Genomic DNA, 20,497 nt, shown 5'->3' with positions numbered 1-20,497 from the left:
TGTTTGTATTATCTTCACATGTTCAATAAATTAACTGATAAGGTGGAAGGCTGCACTAAAACACGGCAGCAAAGGCTGGCATTGTATCACAGAATTGTAAATGATTGGCAGTTTGACTTCATGTGAGCAGATGTTTTGATGTACATAAAGTATATATCTGTCATTGATATTTATGAAAACTCTTCTTACAAGAAAACATATTGCAAGGAAAGGAATATGGCAAATAATTGAAAAGTAGGTTGGTGATTTTGAAACATGGCCGCCTACTTGAGAGGCACTTTATAGAAATACATTAGATGTCTGTATTTCACTGGAGCTGTGTGTCTGTGTGCGTTTTAAGAGCATGCCATAGAAACATAGTTTTATAAATGATTGACAGTCTGAAGATGTTTATACTGTCAGATGTTTATACTGACTGATAGCCTGCCATCAGGAGGCTTGTCAGCTGATTGTCTGTTTTGTACAGAAGTTGTCTTTTGTAAAGTTTCTCAGCCTTTTGCACTCCGTCGGAGATAATGAGTCATTTACATTGCAATCATTTCTTGACGTGAAACATCAACATCAGCATGTGGCTGGGGTTATGAAGAGAAACGTTACCTTGAGTATACATCGATGCAAATTGGTCTGCAATGTTCACTTTGTAAGCATTCAGGGCACGGATAGTTGAAGAAGGATACCCCTCTCTATATGAATAATCATTCATGCTTATTTAGTCTACTTTAGCAAATGTAAGAGCGATTGGGTATTTGAATGAATGCATGTAGGTTAGGTGTGACTCCAAGATTTGACGGTCATTATGATAGCAGTGTGATTTTTAGAGATAATATCAGTGAAGATGGAAGTAATGCAAGTTAAACCATGAACTTACTTTTGTCCTGACCGTGTGAACCCTGAGGAGGAGAAATGTGTAAAATGTTAACATCTCAATAGAGGTGCTACTGTACATTGTTGAATCAACGCTTGGTATGTTGAGTTTCATCAGCAGTACATCGGCAAAGATTACAAGTTTCTACAAGAAAGCCACTGTCTAAAAGGTCTGACGCTATGAAGTCAGTCTGTTCTGAAGGCAACACAGCATCTTAACTGGTCAGAACAAAGAGGGGAGTGAGTGTGTAGAACAGTGGGGAGTGAAATTTAAGTTTTTTCTTATAATGTGTTACCCTAGACTCTGAGTCTGGACTTGATCACATGTGTAGTAGACAGCTGTGACAAGAGATTTTTCTCTTACACCGTTTCTTGTTATTTTTTGCAACCACACAATTTGCCTACAGGCATGTGAACCATCACTAATGGGTTTGGGGAATGGACACAGTGGAACAAAGAAAACTGATGAGGGGACAGAAAACTAAAAACAAGCGCACCACAGTTTCCCGTCTCTTTGGGGCAGAGTTAGATTTAACCAGGGTGCTGGAGAAAGTTCCTTTTTTTTTTTTTTACCTCTGTGTGCATCACAGCACCCTCAAATAGCATGCAGCTTGTTCAAATTGAATAGAATAGAGGACGTGAAAGAGCATACATTTGCAAGTAGTTTGCATCTTATTTAGTGTATTATTTTAAAAAGCAAAGAACCACTTGAATGTCTGTTTTAAAAGGACAGAAAAGCACTCTGTCACTTACTGTTCATTCTGCTTCCACTTAAATTGTTCAACCACAATCAGAAAAGGCTGATGGGTTTTTTGGAGTAAGTATTTCTATTTTGCGAAACTACCATCGCTCATTCTGCTGAACGTACATTTTTCTATGTCAGTGTATAACATTACTCTTTCTGTAAGAGACTTCTTCTTGAAAATAACTTCTCAAAAACATGAGTTTCTTTTTTTGAACAAGCCTCTGCAATGAATTTTTTTTGAACAAGTCTGTTTTTTTGGGCTTTGCCTTTGACAGGACAATTAATAGAGTGTAGAATCGGGAAAGAGGGAATGACAATGAGAAGAGGCCACAAGTCAACCTGGCTGCTGGCTTGGAGGACAATAGGTTACAGACATAAAACATTTACTATATGGAGATAATCAATCGTTTAACTGAAGGTCTTGCTTGCTTTCGCCGGTCATATGGAGGGATCAGTACTGATTTCACTCCAAAGGGGCCGTATCTTCTCAAATGCAGAAATGGAACTTCACAGTTATATTCAAAGTACCTAACGGAGGTCTAAATTAACACACAGGCTAAAGTATCCACGTGTCTATCTTTCTGTAGCTCTCCTGAGAGCATGTGCTGATGGAGCTGCCAATCATCTCTATGACATCACTGCTGGAGCCAGAGACAGGTGAGCTGGTGCACTTTTTGTTTCCACTAACACGTCGTCCTCTGTGCATGCTGTTGAGTTTGAGTAAGATGATGTTAGTGATGATACTGCAAAACTGTACAATGCTTTCAACAGCTCTTTTTGGTTTGATAGGTGCGTGCGTGCGTGCATTCGTGTGTATGTATGTGTGTGTGAGAAAATGTGTGTGTCTAATGGAGGAGTGCTGTCAGGACAGAGATGGGGTTACTGTGTCCCTGAAGTGTGGAGGCTTTCACATTAACACCCAGATAGTGAACATCAGTGTGTTTGGTCAGGGTGGGATAATGGATGTGGTGTTTCATGTCTGACTGTCTGCATGTTCTTCTTCAGAATAAAAGGCATTTTGTGAAAACGCAGGTAGTTAGGCCATAGTAAATAACAGATCTGGCTTTTACTTCAAAAAGAATACCGGATGCATTCCATGTCGGGTGCAGGCTGAGTTACGTATATCTGATTTTGTGCACACAGTGCTCAGCAACTCTGGGTAAAATGGTCACCTGCACGTTCAGGGACAACACTGGACACATGGATAAGCCCCTCAGTCGGTGTGAACACATGCAGAGCAGAGAGATTGTTAAGGACAGCGAATGGTGGACACCTATACGGACACCGATTGTTGGAGATGTGGTCAATGATAAAACAGCAGCCATGTCAAAATACTTGTCACAAATGAATGTGCACAATACAAAAGAACTAGTCACCAGTTACTTCTAAACCTAGAAAAAGAAACTAGAGCATGTGAAAATGATGATACAGAGTACACCACTCCCTCTGGTGTGATGTTGCTTTATCATCAGAAAGAAGCAGGTTAAAGGCAATAAGCTTGTGACACCCAACAAAACCTGTAAAACTTAAATTACCTATATGAACACTTTTCAGCCTTGAATCAAATTAAATGAACTAATAACCATAAATTATCACCATTAGATATCAGACTTCAAATGTTTTTATGAAGACTTTTGTCAGAGCTGATCCCCTTTTGGTTTTCTAGTAAATCTAACCCTGTGTCATTTCTACATGAAAAGTCCATTTTGTCTTATTTCATGCATGTAATCAAATCCTGTGAGAGGATAAGAAGTCAAGAGATAGATGAACAGGGGACAGGACGGTGCTCACTGTGGCATAAGATAATTAAACACAGCAGGAGTTTTTTGAAATGTTCGATGAGTGCGTCCTTATATCTGCGACTGTACGTGTAGAGGTAGTCGTCGATGCAGAAGTTTTGTACATGGAAGAGCGTTTCAGCTCACAGTTGTGTCAGCACTTCGTAAGCAGTTGGGTTTGGAGAGGATACTGGCGGCAGACTAAGCAAATCAAGGTGTCAAGAGCCAGGTGACTTATTTTATAAGACATAGTGCCGAAGAGTTCTCTCTGACAGCCTCTCTATTTGTCTGTAATCGGATGTTTCACTTACTTCTTTGCACTTTTTATTTTTTATACTCAACAGACAGACAAACTTTAGTGTGTGAGGATTTTTAGTCTTTAAATTCTGGAATTTGTCACCACATGTGACGCTTTGTTTCACGTCTGATGAAGGGCTGGGGCCTGAAAACGTCACATGTGGTGATACATTTCATTAAATGTAATTTGAAACAGCTTCTGGTGTGTAGACTCAAGTCTTTAAATAATGCCAGTACCTGTTCGAGCTCTCGTCAGGAGTTCATGTGCTGGTTTTGTCTAACTCTCACACACACACACACACACACACACACACACACACACACACACACACACACACACACACACACACACACACACACACAATGTGTAGAGTGTTCTGTGCATGCAAACATGAATGTTGATGTTGGAGTAAAGGCCAGTGAAAAATCAGATGTCTCATGTTCAGAATTCCTTTCCAAATTTATCTTTGTGTTCAGTCAGTTCAGTGTTTTGAAGAGTCTGAGACCTCCACATGTCATAGTTCTTTGTTTGACTCTTTTTTTTTGTATCGTGGTTGTTATTGATGTCATCAAAGATAACTCCCCGCCCCTCCACCAGCTCTCCATCTCTGATTGGGAGATGAGAGGAGTAATCAGAGCCACATCTCCACAAGTGATGGAAAGTTCAATTAGGAGATCAGAAGACTATGAGAGCTATGAGGGAAGGATTGAAAACAACACAACAGTGTTCATGTGGATGGATCAGTCAGAAATAGAAATATCCTGTTTATTTTATCTTAATGAGATGGTTACTTTGAAGGAAGTTGCCGTAGTTACACAGAAAAGAATGCATGGCAGAGTGGAAATGAGACTAGATTGGACGCGGGTCTGAAGAAGGAGAAAGCATGTGAAGGAGAGCTGTTTATTAGTGGACAAAAACAGGTGATGAGGATGCAAAGGGGGAGACACAACAAGCAGGTTGAACACGTACACACAGGCAAAGAGCACACAGCCACCGCCGCCACCACCCGATCCTCAGACAAACCGGCGGTAAAATGCTCTATTTCCCATCCAAATTAAAGTGTCAGTTAATATTAATGTGGAAGTGAAGACTGTCACACACACACAACACGCCGACAAAATAACACACACGCAAACAGCATAGATGGCCCCACCCACACACACACCCACAGACACACACACACACACACACACACACACACACACCAATGAATAAAGAATTTAGAATTGCGCCTGGTCAATTACTATCAGCCGATAGAGTCATGCACACGGGTCACAACAAGATGTGTGTGTGCCCAGTGTGAGTGTGTGTGTGTGTGTGTGTGAGAGAGTGTGAGTGTGTGTGTGTGTGTGTGTGTGTGTGTGTGTGTGTGTGTGTGTGTGTGTGTGTGTGTGTGCGCAAAGCAGTGATCAGGCCCAAAGTCACATCTCATCCTGTTTGTCACATAGAGGTTACTTTTGGGTGAAGATGTTTTATAGTGTAGAGTAGATTTTATACTTATTTTCAAACTTATGTGCATATTTTATGTGTGTCTCTTTGTGTTTGTACTTATTTTCTGCCTGTGAATGTGTTTTGTTTCTGCAAAGAAGATGTGTACCTGGATTAAATCGCTTCTTTTTTTTTTTTGCCACTGTTTGGGTTGCATTTGATTGTCTGTATGCATGCTTTTGTCGAAAGTGTGTGTGTGTGTGTGTGTGTGTGTGTGTGTGTGTGTGTGTGTGTGTGTGTGTGTGTGTGTGTGTGTGTGTGTGTGTGTGTGTGTGTGTGTGTGTGTGTGTGTGTGTGTGTGTGTGTGTGTGTGTGTGTGTGTGTGTGTGTGTGTGTGTGTGTGTGTGTGTGTGTGTGTGTGTGTGGGCGCGCGCGCGCGCGGTGTGTGTTTGTCTACATTTGCTGCTCTGTTTGTCTTGTTGTATCTTGCTGGTGTAAATGGGAATGCCGCGACGGAGAGGGAGGGAATAATCCTTCTGTATCTCCTTCTTCAACCAACCGGAACATCGCTCTCGCCTCTTACAGAGTAACCACACACACACACACACAGATAAACAAACACACCGCAAACACATACGCTAACACAAACAAGCAGACAACCCAACCAGCCATGAAATCGTAATGTCAGACCTGTTAATGCCTCCAGATAGCGGCAACCACATCTCTGCGTGGTCCTGCTCCACACACACACACACACACACACACACACACACACACACACACACACGGAGAGCTATCTGTCTCTCTCTGACAGCAATGCAACACTCAGACTTTGCTGTGAGATTATTTTTTTGGCCTGTTTTCACTGATCTCTGTAACAGACCTCGTTAATTCCTACGCCATGGGAATGCAAGTTTCCTCAAAACACAGTTATATTTAGTTATATTTGGATGAATTAAATACACAGGGATGTTTGCTTTCAGAATGCTGAGCCCATGCACTAATATTCCCAAACTTCATCTCTATTAGTTGTACAGTTATCCACTTAATTGCATGTGTTAACATCTCATTTTCTCCATGTTCATGTTGTTAACACCAGTTGTCTGTATTTCTATATTGTGTGATTATTGTGCCATGTTCTGCAATTCTGGATTAGATGAGTCATAAACCTGCAAATGAATCCATATGCATCCTTCAAGCACCTCAGAACTTTAAAACTTCTATTAGAAATAATATTTAGCATATTAACTGCAAGCACTGCCGCTCATACAAATGTATACATCTTTACATTTTACCCTGTTTGCTCCTCTGAAACCAGACCCTAATGGACTGATGTTTACACATTCAAACTTACCGTAACACACGTCTGCATGTGTTTTTTTCTCACTTTGTGCACTAACCCACTTCAGAAGTCAAAATAAATAACCCCAAATTCAAAATATACACATAAATTATTCATACAGCCTAGTTTCACTTGTCATTTTTACAGTATTCTGCACTGATTGAGCACATGTCAAAACTTTAGATTGCAGTGAGACCTACATTATGCAAACCGATACTCTGCTCTTATAAGGAATCCTCAGTGTAATACAACAGGTAATATTTGATGAACAGGTACCTCATGCACTGTTTGTGTGTGTGAGTATGTGTGATAAAATATACCTTCATGGTGATTATCTGTTTCAACGTGTGTGTGTGTGTGTGTGTGTGTGTGTGTGTGTGTGTGTGTGTGTGTGTGTGTGTGTGTGTGTGTGTGTGTGTGTGTGTGTGTGTGTGTGTGTGTGTGTGTGTGTGTGTGTGTGTGTGTGTGTGTGTGTGTGTGTGTACATCAATCTTTGTATATCTGCAGTCAACACGTGTGTGAAAACGGGGCAGCCTCAGTGCAACAGAGAATCACCCTGTCAGTCTCCGTGTCTCTTCGCCTTCCCCGGGTGCCGTCACTCGTCTCCCTCGCTGCACAGATCAAAGAGCTGACACGATGTCCCCTCTCTCTCTCTCTCTTTCTGTCTGTCTGTCTTTCTTGGGGTTGTAACCGTCTCCCTCTGTCACTCATCCTCTCTGTCTATCCTCACATCCAGCTTTCTCCCCGACTACATCAGTGGGGATTTTGATTCCATTACTGCTGAGGTCAAGGCTTTCTTTACAGACAAGGTGAGTGAAACGTTTGACTTGCAGGTGTACACACAGGGACAAACCCACACATACAGTATAAACAATAAGAAATATAACTTACTAACAAAAAAAAAGATAACGATTGAGGGGGAAAAAGTGAATATATGAGGCAGTTATAGTAATCGCTAGATGACTGACTCCAATGGGATGCAAATAAATCTGTTCTGCCAAAATGATGAAGCTGTCATACATTCATCGAATTAAACTCTCAGGAACTCAACTGGAGATTAACCGTCAACTCAGCTTGAGTTTGAGGGAACATGCTTTGTGAGTGTAGGTGGTGTGTCAGGGACACAGAGCTGAGGAGTGGGCTGGGGATACGTGGCTCTTTTGACTCTCCAGGACTTTCCCCCTGCAGTGAAAAGAACTTGCAGACTGAGTCATCAAAGTGGGGATGACCGTGCAGTCTGACTCGACGTCAACCCTCAGAGCTCTCCAAGATGCATTTAGAATCACTCAATCATCAGCTGCTTGTATTTTTGCTTGTTTTTTTGCCTGTACTTTGGGCACAATGGAAGAAAATACATTACTGGGCCCAAAGCCAGTCTAAAAAAAGGAAGGCTATGTTCTGGCACAGAAAATAGCACTGTCCCAGGTGTTGGTGCACCTGCCCTTTTAAGCAGAATTGAGTCACTTAGGTTAGTTTGATTCATGTTATGACCAAAACGAATCAACGATTTATATAGTGACTTCATACAATCAATCAATCTTTATTTGTATAGCGCCAATTCATAACAAATGTTATCTCGAGACACTTTACAAAAGATCAGGTGAGAGACCTTACTCTTTGTTATATTAGCTACAAAGACCAAACATTGATTCATCATGAGCACCATTAGGAACATTTAGCTAAGTTAAAGTGACAAGGGGAAACTGCCCTCAAGAGGCAGAAAGCTCGAACAGAACCAGACTCATGTTGAACAGACATCTGCAGAACTGTGTCTGACTTGGAAAGTGGGATAGAGGGAGATGAAAGAAGAAGGAGAAGGATAGGGACAGACAGTGTGACAACAACAATGAATAAGATAGATTTATAGCTACAATGTCAGTGATAATGGTGAAAGTACATGTAGTATTAGCAGTAAAAGCTAAAAGCCCGTTGCAATATGAGTAGGAAACACTTTAATGCACTTTAATGTCATGCACTTGAGACAGTGAGCTGTCATTGTTGGGTCTTACTGTAAGTGTCCAAGATGTCGGAAACAGTGTTCGTTTTCAAGACTGCACATTCATAAGGTGATCTGCAATGTGCATTTTTTCAAGGCAAACAGTTCTCCTTGTATATTCGAAATACTTTTTATCATGGCATGTAAATCTATTCTACCTTTATTATATGTAAACGCTGAAGATGCAGTTTTAGCAGCCTGCGTCACAGTCCTTCCTCCCTGTGTCCCCAGCTGTACAAAAGACTGCACCATGTAGGCATATTTTTGACTAAACTCTCCAAGGTCATGAGAACAAAAAATGCTAATTCTCCTTTGAAGTGGACTTTTTATGATGAGCAAAACATCCAAGCACAACGCTTGAGGGTTGAAGCTTGGTTCAACACATAATAAATGGAGGGTAAGGTGTCACATAAACACACCTTAGACTCTGAGGCTTAGAGAAAAAGAAAACGTAGTGCCTGTGCAACCTTTGAGTTACTGTGATAAGACCCCCTCCGATACACACTGAAATGCGGATCTAATACTACACCATGCACACACACATGATCACACACCTGCATACAGAGATATGGGTTGGCTTCAGCCATTACCCCCCTCCCCCCCCTTTTCCCCTTCTCTCTGCACCGCCTGTAATATTAGTCCCTTTTCACAAATATCACAGGTTGCCTACAAAAAAAAACTGAGCATGACTTTTATTTCCATGAGACAGAACCGACTTTTATGGTGATGCTTTAGGAGCAGAACAATGGGAAAGTTTGAGGCGTTCCCTCAGAGATTTGTCAGAAACGGTGAATAATTCTGCATAAATGGAAGGGAGAGAACAGAAAAGCATCCACAGGGGAGCGAGAGAGACAAGAGGAGGCAAAGATGGAGGGAGGGTAGAGGATGGATGGGATCAAACGGAGCACAGCGAAACAAGTTTTTTCAGAGCTGACTGCACTCTGTGTGTGTGTGTGCGAGAGTGAGATAGGGAAGTTTGTGTTTTTTAGGAGGAAAGTCAAAGTGCGTGGATAAAGAAGGAGACGGGGGCAGAGAAAGCCGGAGTGTGGTTGTTTACCTGCTGTACTTTTAAGGCCACTGACTGGAGCCTTTTCATTATTCAGGAACACAGCCCACAGACAGCGAGACAAGACTAAAACACTGATTTATACCTCTCTCCATCCCTCTATCTCACTCCGTGTTTCTGTGCTGTGTTATCCCTCCATCCTTTATCTGGGCCTGGGTGTTTTGTTCCACTATCTGTGTATGTGTACATCTATCTGATTGTGTTTTGTTGCCTGTGTTTGTGTTTGTACATAGGGATGCAAGCTGATGGAAACAGCAGACCAGGATCATACAGACTTCACTAAGTGTCTTGCAATCATGCTGGAGGAAATTAAGAGGCAGCAGCTACAGGTAAGAAATCAGCTACAAATGAAGCTCTCATTTTGATTCATATATTTATGAAAATATTGTCTGATATTTTTACTGCCAAATGAATGGTAGATGTGAAAACAGCCATTTTCAACTCTCGTAGCACCCTCACTATATCATTTTCCACACAACAATAACGAATTACAACTTTAAAATAACTTCTCTGGGGTTGTGCAATAAAATAACAAAATATGACGCTTTAGCCAGGAGGCTGTGAGGTTAGCACATCTCAACACTAGAGCAGGGGAGAAGCAACTCACCTGGCTCTCTCCAAAGGTAACTTCACTCTCACATTAACACTTTGTATACAGTTTGTTTCTTAAAAGCCGGAAGAAGAAAAATTGACAGGTCTGGAGGGGTGTTTGCAGCAGAGTAGTGATTTTCAAGGCATAAGTTTGGACAAGTAAAGCTCTCCTCTCACTCTGCCTTTGAGAGTTAAATGCCCCTAAGCGAGGAAATCAGTCCTTAGATACTGAGGATGAGTTGCTCAGAGGTCAATAGAGTTGGACTGTGGTTGACTGTGGGCAGATGCGAGGTGTGAGTGTTTGTGGGTGTATGAATACGAAACAGTGTGCTGCAGGGGGAAAAAACAAACATGCATGCACACTGAACATTCCCTGAGCCGTGTTTACACCTACACATAAAATGCAAAGCAAAAGTGGTTTGCTGGAATTAATATCTAATATATTAATTTTGGTGTGATCTTGAAAGTGTTTAAGCATTCCCTTACATTTTTTTTATCCAAAATTTGGATATGAGCCAGCTGGAGCAAAGCCCTTGTGCCCTGCCAGCTGCTGCAGAGTCAGACACACGGTGATATGATCCAGAGATTGACTCCATTTCTATTCTGATTGAAAAATGTCAGCGGAATTACCCTGAATGCATCTGGTTTTCATGTTGTTCTGTATAGCTATTTATCTATGTGAACTCCTGAAAATATCTAGATAACTTCATGAGGACTGCTCCGGAGATTCGCCTGACCTGGCTGTTCATATATGCTCCTCACAGCTGGAGACTATCCCTGTCAGACAGGTGGCGGGGGGGGGGGGGTGGCGGGGGGGTCTCCTGAGGTAAAAAAAAAAAAAAAAAACAGATGTAGAAGTAGCGGACGAAGCAACAGTGTCTGCTATGATGCTATAATGAGAATATTTGCCTTTATATCAATGCTAGATGTAGTTCAACAAAATCCCAGTATGAACAAAAGAGTGGAGAAGAACATCCTGGAGAACAGGAAACATAATGCAGCCGTTTAATTACGTGCATGGAGATCTTAGCGGTCTTGTTCATAAAGTCTATGCACAGTACACCGGTCACAGGATATAAACGTCACCATCCTCTCCCACTTGCTCGAGGTGAATTCTCTGGAGACTATCCTACAGCGTCCTCACATCAGTTCCCTCTGACTTCTGACTGAAATCTGAGTGAAAAATGTGGATGTCTGCGTTCACACATACAGCTCGTCCTAGAAACATCAGGGGTTTTCTGCAAGTGTGAAATCAAAAAGTGAATCCAATTTCTGAACCTGCCTTGTCATTTTGTCATTTGCTCACCCGCACTTATTCCCACCCACTTGTCTCCTGTTTAATTACAGTGGGAACATAGATGAAATAATCACCGGGCATTTAGCAGGATACAGAGTATTGTGTTCCTGTTTGTGCTGTTTAAGATTCAACACAGTAGCCCCCCGATGTTTTCCTCCACACAGCTTAGCCATCGATTTGGAGAATTTATCTTGTATTATGTTTGGCAAAGTCACAAAGAATGGTATCAGAGGATTATGGTGGGTGGATGAGTATGTGATTGTTTGTGTGTATAAAGCATGCATTTAAAAGTGAGTCTGTGTGTGTGTACTTTGCTAGTGTGTGTGTGCGTGTGTGTGTGTGAGATAGCGATGGTTTAAAATCCAAAACGTGTGTACTTGTTGAAGTTGTGTTTATTAGTGTGTGTGTATTTCTGTTGTCTAGTGAGCTTCTTGTCTTGCTTCACCGTTGCAAGCATGATTAGCACCACTGTTTTCTCTTATCTGTTTCTCAGCCAATCAGAGCATGAACAGTCTGATCTGCGGTGCAAGCCTGTTGAATAGTATTCATTTCAGATTCTCCTTGCCCTGCTTGTTGTTTTTCTAAGTAAACAAACTTAAAGAGGAACAAATAAGAATCCCAAACTGTTTTACAGAGTTTGATATGCGTAGCCAACACAACAGAGGTTTGATCCAAAGCGGTAAGATAGAGCAAGCCACTGTGTCATTGGAAGCTGAAACACAATACACTTATTTTTCTCCACTCAATGCATTTTGTTGTTTTTTTTCTTTCAGTTTTCTTTACTTTGAGCCTTTTTGTCCTCTGTCCTTTGGCGACTCGCTGTGAATGTTTAACCGACAGATCCCCTTCACTGACACTATTCACTCTGTGTTTGATTCCCCCCCCCCCCCGCCCCCCTCACTCCCTCTGGAAGCAGCTTTGGTCGTGTCAGGGGTTTTCTTGTTTTTAACAAAAAGTTCTTGTAAAGCAAAAAGAAACTTGAAGAGGCCATCTGAGATGAATTTGGAAGATGTCTTCAGTGATTTAAAAAGGTCCATATGTAGATTACACCTTAAAGACATGTTTGGCAGGTTTTTGTGTTTTGAAGGTCAGATTGAGATTTTGCTTCTGAGCAATATACCTCTATTGTTCTAAAGCCAATCACAGCTTCAGTATCAATGAGCCAACCCGTCGCACGAGATGACAGTCCTGCTGCTTTAAACTCGCCCAATCTCAAACTCCACCAGAATGCCTGAGCACCGAACCAACACAGACAGAATTTGCCTCGCATCGAGAGCATAAAAACGGTGAAATAGGAGAATTTATTTACATGCTTTCACATAGTGAGATGATTCTCACACATCTTGTGAAGTAGCTCATATGTTTAGAGTAAGTTCAAAATGTTAACCTGAGAAGTGACTCTACTTGAATGTATATCTGTATATCAGGAGAGGGAATCACCAACACAATATGATAAGAAACTTGGTCTATGATAACAATACCATCACAATACAGCCATTTGGTACATATTTATATATTTTGAGGCAATCATGATGAAACATAATGATGAAGGTTTAACTAAAGAACAAAAGGGCAAAAGGATTCATGTGTTCCTCTTCAATTTGGTGTCAGTTTCACATCTTATCACGCTTTATCTCTCAACTTCTTTTCTCTCCTGTCGGACATTATCCCACTATTTTCACCTTCTGTTATCCCGCTTTACTTCTCTTTTGACTAATCAACTTCAGTAAAGTTACCCTCATTCATGTCATCACCGACACCCTGAGGAGTCATGAAGTGGTGACACTGTGAGTCAAATTTGCAGGGAAATTAGTTTAGAGCACCATGTTTGCAGCAATTTCATACTTGTATCAGAAAAGTCCGATTCAAGACATATTTTAAAATCAATATTTTGTCTTACCCGTACTGTATATCATTGGCTGCGAGTGTGTATCGTCCTAGTAAGGCTGTAGAAAAACAATAGTCAAAGGTAATGAAGTTACTGTTAATCTGCAGTGTATGAGTGAAGTGAAAACATTGATGTGAGTGTGATTGATGGTATTTTGTTGGTTTTGGGTGCTGGTGTTACTGTCAGTCGTCACCCTCTGACAGCACCTCTGCCCTCTTCTCTCTGTTGGGTTTTAAAGCTGTCAGCTCGGGTGCTTGACTGCTCAGGGAGTTTGTGTAAGGATGGAACTGCTGAGAGCTGTAGATATTGTACTTAAGTGATGGCTCAAACTTTAAACATACCTTTAGCTCCGAGGATGCTTAATCTAATTATCTTATCTGGTTCGCTGAATTCACCTCTTGATTCAAGAGACTGATGTTGACCCTCTTTGTAACGTCTCAAATGTGTTCTTTGATCTACCACTGATAGTTATCTCTTCTTCAGCTCAGTTTTCTCCCGAGGCTCGTAGTCCTTACTGTTTCTCTCACTGAATCTTTACTTCTCCCAATGGCATTTGTTGTGCTGCTTGTTTTTTTTGTTTCTTCATTAGATGATGAGGCTGAAGATATTTCATGTTTTCGTTTTTGCCAGTAAAACTTATTTTCTTATTTTTCTGCTTTACTGCTTCTCCTGTCAGATTTTTGTTTAAAAAAAACAAAAACAAACCCATCCTTCCAGAAATCAGTCCAGTATGTCAAGCCTGTGTCTAATCAAATTCTGTCTGTGCCTCCAGGTGGATGCCATAGTGACACTGGGCGGCCTGGCGGGCAGATTGGACCAGACCATGGCATCTGTTGAAACTCTCTTCCACGCTGTGTCCATGACAGACCTCCCTTTGTTGATCATACAGGGGACGAGCCTGGCGTACCTACTCAGACCTGTGAGTGGATTGTAACACACACTCTGCAGCCTTCACATGTTGGTATAAAAACTCAATTAAGCAATTGTGTCCAATCCATTGAAGTGAGGTGAAATACAATCAAACTAAATTAGATTTTATCCCCATAAAATATGTTGCTGTATCTGATCAATTAATTTTTATCAGGCAAAAGACTTATTCACTTTATTTAAAAGTCACATATTATGGGAAATACACTTTACCATGTTTTTCTAACAGTATGTGTCCCTATTTTGTCTACAAACCCTCTAATTATAAGAAAAGTCCATCCCTCCATCTTTTACCTGCTCTACTTTTTAGAAAATGTGTTCTCAAACAGGCCGTTTGGAGATTTTCCCTTCATGACATCACAAAGGGCAGTAACCCCTCCCCCAGGTGGGTGACACTCCCACAGCTAGGTGTTTGTTCTGCCCTCTGAGTCTGCCTTCTCACCGTAAACGATAGGGCATGGTGCAAGAAAGACTGAGACACCCAAGCCCTTCCAGAGAGGGGGCGTGGTCAGACACAGCTCATTTACATTTAAAGGTACAGACACAGAAACGGCCTGTTCTGAGCAGGGCTGAAATAGAGGGGTTTATAGACATGATCAAATACAGGATCAGAGTGGATTCTTGGCGAGAAACTTCACACACATGTTTTGGGGAGTGCTGAGACTTATTTACACTGGTTTAAAAGGAGGATTATATGTGACCTTTAAAGCTGTTTATAACAACTTCACAAACAGCCATCCCTGCCGTGTATTTCCACCCTACTGGATGAACATTTTGCTCTCTTGTAATAGCAACTGTTACTCTTACTCATCCCTCCCTCTGCCAGTCCTTCTCTTCATCTTTGTTTTCTTTCTGTGCTTCTGTCTTGATTGGAGTGTTGAACACTTTGTGTCTATGTTAAGTAATCATTTTAAGTACCACCCCCACACACACTTGCCACACACATGAACACACACAAAACACGTACACACTTCTGCTTTTATGGTGCCCCAATTTGCTGTTGTGTGGAAGAGAGTCTCTTTTGATGCTTACAAATTGATTTCCCTCAATGCCAGCCACTTTCTCATGCTCCTCAGTTGATTGAGTTTACAAGTGGGCCAAGCAGCCAGCATTTGGGATGCACACCCCACCTTCCCCTTTTTTTCCCTGTGTTGTTTATTTGCTGTATGCTCAGGACAAACAACTAACTGTCACACTTCCTGGTGACACCTTGTAATACATTAAGTAAACCTTTCTCTCATGCACTTCCTCCCTACTACTCGTCATTATTCCAAAGGCGCGTTGTCATTTGCTGCTTCATACCTCGACACCTCCAATTAATCTTACTTCAGTGAGGGTAAATTAAGCTTGTTTGTCAACGCAGCTCCAATTTGCTAGCGACTGATGAATGCACACGGCTGTGCATGAAGGTGAACGCAACCTTTAAAAGACCCTGTGCTGTTAGTTAAAGTTACATCTGCAATGAAGTATGTATAACTTTTGCCAAATAATAACATCACCCATATTCAATGGTATCGCAACTCTGTTACAGGCTCAGTTTTGGGATTAAGTGGTGCAATCAATAGACTCTATGCATAACCGTTACAAACATGCATATTAAAATTAACACCAGAAGCTAATGACCAATGATTTCATTTAGCAAAGTGGACAAGTGTGGATAATGTCACCTGAAAATAAGGCAAAAAATTAACCTTCAGCCACTTATCTAAGCTATATCCAGTGAAATATGAATATTTAGAAATAAGTGAGACATGCTTCTCCATTCCAAATTAAATCTTTGCAAGTCTAAGGGCGCAATCACACTAGATAATCTGTATTGTGCTCAAGCATACTCGACCCCTCAAGTATTACGACGTTATGTACAAGAGGTAACCGTACTCAGGCCCGGTTAGTCCTGTTGCAGTGTCAGATGGGGAAAGTGGAGGGGGGGCAATCATACTTAAACACGGTACGGGACATCTGGGCCTTGTGTGAGTGCGCCCTTAGTCACAGTCATTTTATTTGTGCCTGTAAGTTTAGCTGCTTTTTCCCAGGTGCACTGTCTCAAGTGTTATCATGCTATCTTCCGTCTTGGGGCTTTGCATTCTCAAGTCTTTGATTTAATTATGTGTAGGGACAATGCAAAGGATAGATTGTCACAAGCCTCTATACCACAGGAAGTAGGTCCTAATGTGATGCTACATTTACCCAATATGGATGTTAAAGAAAAAGAAAACCTGCTTTGCTCTCACTTCATCTGTTTTCTCGATTGTTCTCTTGTTGTTTGCTCTTTTGAGTCTCCGTTTTCAAATGTAGCTGAGGTATGTTACTTGCCTTTTAAGATGCTTCACAAAGCCTTCCTTCTGTGTATGTGGGACATCTAGCACAGCGCTCTATCGGCCCAATCAGTGCTATAAATCATTCTGTGGTCGCACACACTCCAGGTCAAATATACAGGCTTGTTTTCCTGATGCCCTTTAACAGAATGAATCTTGTCAGGGAGAGAGCAGATTTAAATGACAAAGTGTAAACACCTGAGGTCTCTTCTTCTCCTTGCTCAGCTTAAAAGTTCAGTTAGCTGCTAGCTCACCAACATGCAGAAAGAACCATCCTATGTAAGGGGCTGTATTACATGTGTATTTCATGTCCAGATATGAAAGTTTCTTCTTCTCTCTGAAGCTCACTCACGGTCTCACTCTGTCACACTTAAACAAAAACACGGTGTTAGTAAGGGAAAACTTTTGATAAAAACACATTTTCCCATCATACCTTCCTGTAGGTTAGCAGCCAATCAAACAAAAAACCCTGTCTTAAAAAATGCAACATGTTCATTATTTGTATTATGTTTATTAATTTAGCGTGAATGTATTTGCTGTCTTTGTCTGATTGATCGTCTTAAGATGGCTGATCTTGAGTTGAGCTGTGCGCTTCGTCTTAAAGGCACAGTATTTAGATTTCGCCGCCAGGGGGCTCTCAAGCAACACAATAACAAAAGATAACATTTAGGCTGGCCAGGAATCATGGGAGTTCTCTCTGCTACTGTATCTGTCATGGCAGCCATGACAAGACACGTCCCATTACCACTTTAAAATTACAGATTTCTCTGGCTTTGATAACTGTTAATATATTTGAGGTAATGTAAGTACTCAGAAAATATCTAACATAGGTTCAGTCATATTTTAATTAATTTAGATATTTTAATGTAAACATTCTAATAAAATTCTACATACTATACTGTTAAAGCTGATAGGGCAGTCTGAGCACTAATTGCACTGGTTGTAATCTGCAGATATTCAGTGTAAATCAAATTGAATGAACACAATTTATATTTGTTTTTCTCACTCAGTACATACATTAGTGTGCATTTTAATACGGCTGAAGTGTTTCTTTGTGCATTTCTTTTGTACGTTTTTACTTAAGAGAAACTTTATTTGACCTTTCTTCATTCCAGGATCAGTCACGGTGCACTCACAGCAGAGTCATTCTTCAGTCTGGAGAGTCTGACACCACTCTGCTCCTACACATTGTGTGTTTTTTCCTCATAGCCCTGGTTTTCTCAAAGTGAAACTATGACATTTAGAAATTGTGTTCATGTTTATTTTCTCTGTAAATCACTTCATGCCACAAAAACATTTTTTCATCTCTACCTAACACTTCTAAACTCTTACAAACTTCCTCCCCTGTTGACAGATAGAACTACACTACCCATTGATTCTGATTGTGTGCTGCATGGCGCAAGTGCAAAGCTGAGTTTATAAAGTTATAGTAGGTCAGCACAAAAAGTTGGGACTCACTGTGAGAGAACAGTTAAATAGACTTAAAAACAGTAAATGTATTCTGTGGGCAAGATTGATGAGAGCAATTATTAATTTGAATGACTATTGGTCCCTGCATGGGTGCAAAAGCTTAGTTTCTCATTTGGGACTGGAGAAGGTTTTAAAGTCTTGTTTAACTTGTGTTTCCACCTGTTATTGCCTCACACACATTAATTTCTACCCTCATGTTGTGTGTCAGCAGGGCAGCCACAGACTGGGGGTGAACATGGGCCTGGAGGGGGACTGGTGCAGCCTCATTCCAGTAGGGGGACCCTGCATTACGACAACCACTGGACTCAAGTGGAACCTGAGTGAGTGCTCTTTTTTTTAAACTGCACTTGAATCATGCCCAATTTCTTAGTCTTGACGAAAATTTGACTTTTGTGTTTCTTTATTAAAGAACGTTTCTGCAAGTGTCATGAAAAACAGACTTGTTGAGCAGTGGAAGAAAGAACCTTGTGCAGAATATTTTCATTTTTATGCTAAACCCTCATGTTTTTGTTTTTTGTATGGTTTCCTTTTACACTTTCTCCAAGTTGAATTCCCCAAACCCTCTAGATGCATATTTGAAAGACTGATGGAAATATTTATCTTGATTATAAAGTTTTGAGGACTGAAGAGGAAAAAAAAGTTTGGAAGAGCACTCTGGTCAAATCAGTCTGCGGTTTTAAACAAGTGTTGTGGCTTGAAGACACTCTTGAACATTGTGAGAAAATCTAATCAGACACCCATCTGAGGACTCCCGGGTTCTTACCCGTCTGTAAGGCTGATGCCCAGCTGTGCTCTTAATGAGTCGGCACAGACCACCAGTATGAGAGCAACCTGGCCCCCCCCAGGCTGGCGTCTGCGCCTTGGTTGGGTGTCCATTCAGAGGCTGTGTGTGCTTGTGTGTAAGTATCAGGGAGTCTCTACACCTGAGCGAGCACACTTGTGTGTGTGAGTTTGTTTGAACATGTCTTTATGCATGTTTGAGTAGGAGTGTGTGTGTCTTTAGAACTACTGTGTGCTGTATATTTACTCAGCACACCTGTGAGATGGCCTTCTGGATGATAATGAGAGGGGCTTTAAACATGAGAGTCCTATGCAGATTAGCCAGCAATAACAAGATGCCTAATTAATCACATGCATATTAAGAAGGCTGGTGTAATGATTTCCCATCGGGGTTGGAGTAAAGGACAAGAATGCGAAACAAAAAAAAAAAGAGAAAGAAGTTTTCCTCTTACTTTTCTGCATGTATAGGTGTAAATATAGCAACAGTGTGTCTATATAGCATTGTGTGATGCTCTGTTTACTCTTCAATGTGCGCGTGCAGGGTTCTAGTGTACTCTCAGTGTACGTTCTCAGGGGCCCAAATCAGCTCTGTGCTACTCTGGGATGACAGTCAGACTCTTTAGAAGTCCATAGAAATGATCCCCCACACTTGGGTTCAAAGGCTTTCTGTGATGTAAAATATATGATCCTTCTATAAAGAAAGAGGTTTCGGGCTGTCAGCCATTACTTCCTCTCTGGACCCAAAGGAGCACAGCTTGTTTTAACTTTTGCTTTAAAGTCTTAAATTCTGTAATGATTCCTACTGTTTTGATCCAGAGTGTAAATGTAGGATGAGTTCTCAGTTATTGAGCTTTTTTTTTCTACTCCTGGGGAATGTGCAGGGTGAGCTGCAGTACCCCTGTACTAAGTGAATCATATATCATGATTTATCATTTTATTACTTTAATCAATCAGTTCTGCTTTTGTTATTTTTTCAGACACAGTGCACTCAACACACTCAAAGATCTGAGCCTCATCTCACATCGGTTACAATGAAAATACAGTTTTTGTCTCCAAAGAAATGTTTCTCAAAGCTTCTCTTTTTTTTCTCTTGAACTGTATGAAACCCTTTCCTTTGACATAAAACGTCGATGCACTGAGATTTTGAGTCTGAAAAGATCCAATAAAATAAACTAAAACTGTAAATTTGAAGTTAAAATGTTTTATTTTATAAACTAATTTATACACAGTGCAGTGAGGCTTAGAAATATGACCAAAATAATTGTGACACAAATTGTCTTTATGAAGCTTAAAGCTGTAACCCAATAGTGATATTCAAAAGGATTATGCAAATGAATGTTAATGACATGAGGCTTTTTTAAATAGATCTCTAGCTTATAATCTAAAGTGCCTGACCCAAATATATGTTTGTAATGTTTAGCAGTATAAACTCTGATGATCCAACCGATCCTAATAATGTGCTCAAACAGGGGAAAACTGCTGTATTATCATAGACAGGATTTAGTTTGTCTCTTTCTGCTCCCTCTTTGCACATCACTTCCAGTTTATGACTGTTTGCCTGATGAAGGTCTAGTACTTAAACGTTGCCAATAAAAGTTTGTTTGCAAGTTAGAAAGTGTGCGGTTGTTTACGATTAAAAGCTTTCTCAACATAACAATACTCCTGACAAAACCTCATTATAGGACAGATACATGGACGCACAGATGAGCACA

General features: G+C 40.9%; 1 protein-coding gene across 3 annotated transcripts in view; it reads left to right on the top strand.

Moving 5' to 3' along the window:
* Window positions 1-20,497, top strand: part of tpk1 (thiamin pyrophosphokinase 1) — a 50,122-nt gene that overhangs the window by 10,687 nt on the left and 18,938 nt on the right. For 2 of the 3 annotated variants that reach the window (XM_020630982.3, XM_065948757.1), the window contains 5 exons: window positions 2,197-2,266; window positions 7,192-7,264; window positions 9,751-9,846; window positions 14,066-14,212; window positions 18,214-18,325. In XM_020630982.3, coding sequence (XP_020486638.1) covers window positions 2,197-2,266; window positions 7,192-7,264; window positions 9,751-9,846; window positions 14,066-14,212; window positions 18,214-18,325 — 498 coding nt within the window. The remainder of the gene's footprint in view (window positions 1-2,196; window positions 2,267-7,191; window positions 7,265-9,750; window positions 9,847-14,065; window positions 14,213-18,213; window positions 18,326-20,497) is intronic. The other variant, XM_020630983.3, reaches the window with a different exon arrangement.

The sequence above is a fragment of the Labrus bergylta genome, chromosome 20 (assembly GCF_963930695.1).
Source record: "Labrus bergylta chromosome 20, fLabBer1.1, whole genome shotgun sequence".
Classification (NCBI taxonomy): domain Eukaryota; kingdom Metazoa; phylum Chordata; class Actinopteri; order Labriformes; family Labridae; genus Labrus; species Labrus bergylta.
The sequence above is the reverse complement of the archived record's forward strand: the minus strand, read 5'-3'. Positions and strand labels throughout refer to the sequence as shown.